At 36.3% G+C, this 8,690-nt stretch overlaps 1 protein-coding gene across 2 annotated transcripts; it reads left to right on the top strand.

Moving 5' to 3' along the window:
* Positions 1–4,934: 4,934 nt before the first annotated feature.
* On the top strand, positions 4,935–7,715 carry LOC129246116 (serine-rich adhesin for platelets). 2 transcript variants are annotated; one of them, XM_054884665.1, is made up of 2 exons: positions 4,935–6,168; positions 6,223–7,715. In XM_054884665.1, the coding sequence occupies exons 1-2, from the start codon at positions 5,670–5,672 to the stop codon at positions 6,801–6,803; spliced, it is 1,080 nt and encodes a 359-aa protein (XP_054740640.1). In that variant the 5' UTR covers positions 4,935–5,669; the 3' UTR covers positions 6,804–7,715. The 2 variants fall into 2 exon arrangements, with proteins under 2 accessions (XP_054740640.1, XP_054740639.1); XM_054884664.1 differs by having other exon boundaries at positions 4,935–7,715.
* Positions 7,716–8,690: the final 975 nt, after the last annotated feature.

Raw genomic sequence — 8,690 nt, 5'->3', positions numbered from 1 at the left:
AATATTGAGTTGTTCTATTTCGGCCTCACTACAATGGGTATTTAGTCGAAAATTGCAGGCTTTATCAAAACTACCAACTGACGAATTCGTACAAGAGAGAGAGAGAGAGAGAGTACTTTACTGTTCAATTGCGTTCTTAGTTCAAAGCTAATATTACGGCATATTGATTTCACTTCGGTATTAATGCTGGTTCTGAAGTATACGAAATCCTGAACTACTTACAAGGTGAAGTCCAAAATAAACAAGACTGGCATCATAAAAATGTGTTTGATGGAGCCATCTTTTTAATGAGTGAGTGCGTTGGAAGTTACATCCCTAGCTGAGATCCGGTGAAAGCTTGGTGACGTTCGATTCAGTGGAAGCGAAGTTATTGCGTCTAAAGTGTCAGTATCTTTGAGTCATCGGTACAAAAATAAGTTTCGCACAAATTTTGTTTTAAAATCGGTAAAACGTTTACCGAAACAATTGAGTTGATGAAAAAAGTTGATGGCGATGATTGTCTAGCTCGTGTCAGAGTTCATGAGTGGTTTACACGTTTCAGAGATGGTTGTGAGGACATAAAACACAACGAGTCAGTAATCACCGAAAACTTCATCGAAATTGTTCGTAAATTTATCAAAAATATACCAAAATCATCGTTAATATTCATGGAATCGGAGTTGAATATCTCCAAAACATCGATTTATCGCATTTTAACTGATCATTTGGGCTTAGGAAAGGTCTGTGCACGTTTCATTCCGCATAAGTTAACTGAGGACCAAAAATTGCTCAGAATTCAACATTCGAAAGACCTCATTAAAGAGGCGAGAAAAGACGAGAACTTCCTTTACAACATTGAACTGATGATGAAAAAATCGCGTTTAGAGAAGTCAAAAATCAAGTTGATGCTCATTTGTTTTTCCAATTCCAAGGAAATTGTCCGCAAGAAGTTCGTGCCAATGGGTCAAACCGCCAATGCAATTTTTGGCGTTTGAAACGTTTATTGCATCGCATTCGTCGAACTCGCCCTGAATACCGCGAAGGAGGAAGCTGGCGCTTATTGCATGATAATGCACCAGCTCACCGATCCAATCTTGTCACTGATTTGTTGACTAGAAATCGCACTTTAACCATCAATCAGTCATCATATTTGCCTGAAACGGCTCCCTCTGACTTCTACTATCCGGAAAATGGCATTTGGTCATGAAAGGAAAACTGTTTGCGTCCGTAGAGACCATCCCAAAGGCTTGTACCGACATCCAGAAGGACATTCCGGCTCAATGATCTGAAACACTCTTTCGAAAAGCTTTTAGATCCCGCAAAAGAGTGATTCGAGGCCAGAGGGGACTATTTTGTGTAAATCAACTCAAAGTTATCAGAACAAAGCTCCTGTCGTTTCCATTTTAGCTCAGTCTTGTTGATTTTGGACTTCATCTTGTACGAGTATATACTTACACTTATAGTAAATTTTAACAGTCAGCATTGACATGCGTGTGCGAGCGTTTTGGATGAGAAGAGATACTCGTATTTCGTCTTATATTCGTTCATTGCAACATGTTTCGCTTTTTTATCCAATTTAAAGATGACAAAATAAACGACGCGATATCGATATTATCAGTAAATACAACACTAGCTTCGATTGAAAATCATTTTTTTCTATTCTCGGCGGATTTATTTTACATTTATTTTTTTAATTTATTTTATTCCATAACAAATCACCACAAGTTATCAGCCTAATTTTCCATTGGGAATTTGGCACAAATTTCTCCACAGGGTTCCACTTGAAGTCATTTTCTTTACAATGATATTAACTAGTGAATTGAGGTCTCCATAAATGTATTATTTTGTTTTGCATTGCCCTGAGACAATCGTTAATTTGATTTGGTTGTATATGCCAGAGCTGAGGCGTGAAATCATGCCCACGTCTTCTTGCTGTTACGCTAAAAGCTTAACTCCATTAGCCACAGTGACGGCGAATGATTTTGTTTTTTATTAATTTTTTTTGTAAAGACCAGCAGTAGAAGCGATTTCAAATTGCTAAGTTTTTCCCTCAAGCAATACAGCGCCACATTAAAGTATGAGAAATTAGAAAAAATGATCGCGATTAGTCGCAAAAGCATACGAGAAGGCGTTCTAAAATTTAAATTCAAATTAAATCCGCGCCTGATGTAAATATAGAAACTCATTTAGTTCGTAACGTACAGTATTTAGTAAACTATCATTAATATGAGCCAACGGTTGTTTAAACAAAGTAGGGAACCACTTCAATAAGATCTAAGGTCGGGGCGATCTATCCTAACAGAATTAATTAACTAAAAAATTGAAATGCTAAGACAAATCAGTTACGTTGAGAAAGCAAAACAACGAGGCTGTAATGAATGCATGCGAAACGTCGGTTTGCAAAATATTTCTTTGAAATTCGTTATATTGAAATATTTGTACTATGTAGCAAAATGAGGTCCAATTAAAGTTCCATGCAGTAGAATAAAATAACGCGAGCCACACAGTTAATTTGAACCGAATAAGGCAGCCTTAGTCAAATAGGTCGGCGCGTGACTGTCATTCGGTAATGAAACGTAAAACAGCAAATGACAGAAAAAATTGATTCTAAAAGCCGTCGCCCTTGACAGGCAATGGCAAATCTCCGATATGAAAATAGATGAGAAGCGTATCATAAAAAACCATCTGCAGTTCGGGGGCGGCATAAAACCTTAGATCCTTTCATTTATGGAAAAACAGCAAAACGCACACCGCAAATAGGAGATGAAGCTCGTCCAAACTCATGATAAATGTTTGCAGTTTGGACTTTTTAGAAAATAAATAATTGATCGCGAATAAATGGATGCGTGCCATTTAAAAATTCTTGGAACCACTGAAAGTAGCGGTTGTTTTGAAATATGCCATTTTTAGGTTCCAAAATGTCCGTGATATCGAAAGTAGGAGTGTTTAGGCACCGACTTTTAAGAGTCGCCGCAACAGTTACCGTTTACCGACGGGATTCATTTCCGGCCAAGGATTGTCACTCCAGTAGCATTTTCCAAATACTACTTATAATATATATGTATGGGGAATGTTTAGGCTGGTACAAAAACAACAACCACAACAACCACGACAACCGACTTTTGATATTGAGAGTACCGTTAGTATCTAATTTGTCAGTATATCCAAATTTCCACAAAAACAGTAAGCACGAACACGCAGGCATGGCTAAGTTCAGATAGTAAAAGTTTATAAAACGTGAATTCGGTATTTTAAATCGCTTTATTTTAGCCCATTTGTGATAGGAATTTTAGACTTGTTTCTTCCAAGTGCTGACACTGTCACTACTCGGCAATGGTAAACTAAATGAATGAATGTTTAGGGTCTTTCAACAGTGGCGCGTCGATGTTAGTAATGAATACTTCTTAGATGGTGCCTTTTTTATGTCATATTTGACACATGTCAAGTAGACGTTAGCCCAACGCGTTAAAATTATTGAAACTTATCATGAAAATTGTCGTTCTTTAAGAGCAGCACATCGCAAAATTTGTGACTTTTTTGGTGGAAATAAACGTCCGTCCGAATAAGTCGACAATTCAAAGGTTGGTGAAAAAATTTCAAGAAACTGGTTCTGCCGAGAAAAGAAAAAGGACTTTCAGACCAGACTAGGGTTTTTTGAAAAGTAAAGTCTATGTGAATAACCCAACAACGATTCCAGAGCTGAAACGCGCCATTCGGATCGATATTGCTGAACTCGTACCGCTAGTGCGTGGCTTCAGATGGTTTAAAGAGTTCGTAATAGATGACACCCATCAGATGCACAACATAACCTCTGAAGCATGAATATTTTTTCGATTTTTTCGCTGTCGATGGACTTGGTTCACCTAGCAGGCTCCAACATTTTCGACGCTTAAGTTTATCATAATAGATCCATTTTTCATCGCCAGTGACGATGCGTTGCAGAAAACCTTTTCTTTTCTGCTGTTCAAGAAGCATCTCACACGTCACCAAACATCTCTCAATATCCCTCTCCTTCAATTGATGTGACACCCAGTTACCTGCTTTCTGGACTATTCCCATCGCGTGCAAACGTTTACCGACGGTTGATCTGTCAACAACCCACTCTTTAGACATATCAGCAGGAGTTCGACATTCCTCTTCATCCAATAAATGTTTTAGTTGAGTTTCTTCGAATTTTTTCGCGATCTTTAATACTCACGTCGAAATTGCCTATCTTTACAAGTTGTATTTGATGGAGGGTGATTACCGTAAATATTGATTAATATACGACACGTTTCAGCTGCATTTTTTCTTAAAAGATAATAATGACTTCCCGCAAATGCTTTTTTTCGGGACGAACGTACACATTTTTGACGTCAGATAAAAAATGATCTTTACGCTTCAAAAGAATGTCAACTACTGTGATCGAGACCTCACATATACACCTTCAAATTACCAGTATATTACTAGAGCGAACACAAAAGTACTATCAGCAGCGGCACCTCTTTTACGAGGGCGGAAACTTATACCTATACCCAATATTTTAAAATAATATATACGCACGCCCTTTGAAAAACCCTTTACTTGCAAAAGTTTATTAAAAATCAGACATTTCTAATATGCCTCTTGAAATATTATTATTTCTTAAATTAATTTAAAATAGCCCACGAGTACAAAAGTTCAGGTAATAGTCATTTTATAATTTTCCTATCAACTAATACGTACCGCGTAGGAAAAAATCCATTCAGTCAAAGAGATTATTTACTATGCCCCCAACAGTATCCACACACCAGCAAACGTTCAAACAATAGGTGAGCTAGCGAGAATCAGATGTAATACTTAAAAAAAAAATCCCGCCGCAAAGGCTGTTCAATGCTCCGCAAAACAATAAAATTGTTGTTGATTCAAGCGCCCCATATAAAACCGCTAGCAGACGGTGAGCGGCCATTCATTGTTAAATGAGCGTTCAGCGTTGATAATACCACGCGCGGTATGAGGCTTGCATACATACATACATACAAATGCACATATATGCAAAAATTCGGGTTCGAAAGCAGCATTAGAAAATAAACGAATTTGTGTACTCGGAAATATTCGGACTGAACTTCATACTTTTGGGTCACGTGTGTTTGTGCAATGGTGATTCCCCATATGAAGAGAGCGGCATATACAAACATACCTAGCATTTAATGATATAGCAACAAAAACTATGCATGAGATGATAATAAAAGCACATTGAAAACATTTGGAGCAAATGACTGAGGCACAAGCAAATTATAATTGTGAAAAAAAAAACCATACAAAAAAATTGCTGTTAATGATAAAATCAAATGCACTCTTATCAATCAAATCAGTCGTTTGTGTTAAATAATACTCGTACTCGTAATAAGTGACATTAGAAAAGTGTTGAGTGGCTGTTAATTACAAAGTAACAGCAGAGAATAACATGAGACTGTAAATAAAATAAAGCAAAAAAAAAAAATTGTTGCAGTGAAATTAAATCCACTAAAAAGTATTAATGAATGTGAGCGATACTTTTCTCGAACATTTGTAAATTGAAAAAGAAAACAACTGCACGCTTTTACGCAACGTATGGTGAACAAATAATAAAAAAAACAGACAGCGCCGTGAATTAGAAACAAAAAAAAAGACTGTTGATTTAAAAAGACTTGTAAATATATTTACGAATACGTGCAGCTAGCAACTAAAAAATGGGCGTACCAGTAATCGATCCCGAAGATCCTGCAGGTTATGATTGCAACTACGCAAGCAAGGCGTCTTCATGCAATTGCACATGCACTTGTCGTGGCAATGGCAGCAGTAGCAGTAGCAGTTACAGTGCCAGTAGCAGTTACAGCAGCAGTACCACTTACAGCGGCAGTAACAGTAACAGTACCAGTTCCAGCGGCAGTAACAGCAACAGTAGCAATTGCTGCGACAGTAGTAGTAGCAGCAGCTGTAGTAAGCGCAACAATCACCCCGCGGCCACCACTCTGACCCTCACATTCGCAAACAAAAACAGTTGTGGTGCAGCCAGCAACTATCACTACAGCGAAACAGAATTATTGGGCACACCCTTGAATGCGCCACCAATCGCACGTCTTACCAAAGATTTGGTTGGTAACTCGAAAGAATTTCGCATTGAGAATAATAAGCGTGATTTGCGCATCATTGGTAACGGCAACCGGATACGGATCGGTAATAATCATGGTAATTTACAAATTATCGGCAATAGTACAAGACTGAAGATTACAAATAATACAGGCAGCATCAGATATACAGGGAATGAAGGTCGTATTTGCTTGGGTAGTGATTCAGCGCAACAAATTGTCGACTACATAGGGAATAATGGCAAACTGACAGTGGTAAAGGCACCGGAAATGTTAAGTGAGAAAAACAAAATTCACAAACAAAAAACCCCCAAAGAGACCGAGACAGCAACGGTGTCGAGTACGGACAAAAAGTGTGCCGTGTCAGCAAGTGACATAGCCAATGGGACGACTACAGAATCTACGCAGACTATACTTCCATCGCACTCAACACCGAAAAAAACAAAAGTGAAATCAGCTTCCTTTGGTGGCGATTACAGCGCACAATGGCGTAAGTTCAATGAGTTGTTCCAAAAACAAGATTGGCGTAATTTTGGATGCACATCAATGCCGAACTTGAAGACGGAAATTGGAGAGAAACCTGAGGCTGCTGATGGTAAAAAGGCTGAACAACAGAGTAAAAATGACAAGAGTCGTAATGTCAATGATAAAACTTGTAAAATCGATAAAAATATTAATATAGTCAGTACGTATGGTAATATTTGCATAAAAAATGCAGTAAATGTTAGTATGTAAGTAGAAAATTGAGCGTTTTAATGAACAAACTTTATATTCGTAGAAGAGAAAATAGTTAAGTTAAGATAAAAAGTAATAATTTAAGTCGTGAAAAGTGGAAAGATGGTAGCTGAATGGATGAAGACATTTAATATGCTTGATTGCAGTAGTTGAATGTTTGAATAGTAACAAAGCTCTCTATAAAAAAAATTCAATTTATGTATGACAAGAGTTTATTTTCTTTTTTGTTGAGTAGAAGACAATGAGTCATATATGAAAATGGCGCTTAAGCATTTAAAGTATTTAGATATGTGAATAGAATTCATTGCCCAAGTTTCACTTATCTTTGGCTGTATTCAATGCCAGCAATACCTCTTGCCTCGTATTTATGAATAGAATATTTGTATAAGTTTTTTCGTTGCAAGCAAAGAAAGAAAATATCGCAAAAATTAGTTTTTGCGCAGTCAATGATTTGATTAAACATTTTTTTTCTTATAAAAATCAATAGTTGAATATAAGAACAATATTGTTTCGTACTAATTCTTTATTTGGGAGCTAATATTCCTTATTTGAATGTTTATTTATTTATTATTTGAATCAACTACGTAACTAAACAAAGTCCCTAAATACAGCTGTTGTTTTTGTTAAACACTTTTGTTTTTAAATTAATTTGCAAACTGTTCCTCAAAGTCATAGAAAAATAAGCTCAAATAAGTTTACTTACTAGATAAGCTTTACAGAAAAGTATTACGCCAATAACAACAACATGTATTTATTGAAAAAAAAAAAATGTAATTGCAAACATGGAAAAACATGTATCTGAACGCAAGTCATGCTTACAAACAACTGATAAATAACTAATTAAAACTATCAGCCTAGGTATTTAGCGCAATTATTTGTAATTTTAAACATGGTAAAACATATAGCAAAAAAATTAAGTCATTCCATGAATGATAGATATCCAATAAATACTTTTATTAACTTACATATGACTATTTATTTATTTTTTTATTTGAATAATAAATAATAAAATGAAATCGAAATGAAATTACCATATATCACCACCATAACATATTTATATCGATCTTGGAGGCTTGTCATTTCCATTTTCAAAAGCTGTCGGGAAAATGCTAAAAAAATTTAAATTTTTGTATTCATTGTTGGGTGTGAAATCAGAAAACTTGTTTATGCTAATATGACGCCTATTGCGTGATCAGCAACGATCAATATTTTTGTTGTAATTAAAATAAACTAAATACAAGGTGGCGCAAAAGGTTTCACCCTTTCGTAAGATTTCTAATTTTTGAAAATGACGTCGTACGTCAATCATATTTGACACTTGTGAATTAGACAACTGCAATATACAAACATACAAGCAATGGATCGCGTGAATGTCAAAATAAAGATTTCCAGCTCTCGAAATCATTTTTTTATTTAGGAAAAAAGTTTTTCAAAAACAAAATTGGATATTTACTTTTGCCCAATGTTGTCCTTCCCGTTGCAGCGCCAAAAATGCGCTAAAAGAAAAACTGTTTTTAGAAGCGATAACAATAAAAATAAATATAAAAAAGTGTGTGTAGCGTAGTACACATAGCAGAAGTGAAACTTTCAAGGCAGACAAAGAAAGACGGAGAGACCCGAGAGAGAATGAGAGAAAGAGAGAGAGAAAGAATATATATCTAAATAAATTCACAACATTTGCAGAGAATACAAATAGAAAAAATTTACAAAAAACGGAGAAGGGCCGCCCGGTGTAGGTAAACGCCGGACACAAATCGTGGCAACAACGCGCACTACTCCGAGCGTTTATCACCCCCACCAACGCAGCGATTCCAGGACTGCAGCAACGGCACAAATTACCGCAAGGCAATACCAATAAATCCGAAGCCGGAATGGTTAGCACTTCAT

Source organism: Anastrepha obliqua, chromosome 4 (assembly GCF_027943255.1).
Source record: "Anastrepha obliqua isolate idAnaObli1 chromosome 4, idAnaObli1_1.0, whole genome shotgun sequence".
Classification (NCBI taxonomy): Eukaryota; Metazoa; Arthropoda; class Insecta; order Diptera; family Tephritidae; genus Anastrepha; species Anastrepha obliqua.
The sequence above is the reverse complement of the archived record's forward strand: the minus strand, read 5'-3'. Positions and strand labels throughout refer to the sequence as shown.

Bases quoted from the DNA above. Each gene is read 5' to 3' on its own strand.
- LOC129246116 (XM_054884664.1), top strand. From the start codon at position 5,670: ATGGGCGTACCAGTAATCGATCCCGAAGATCCTGCAGGTTATGATTGC.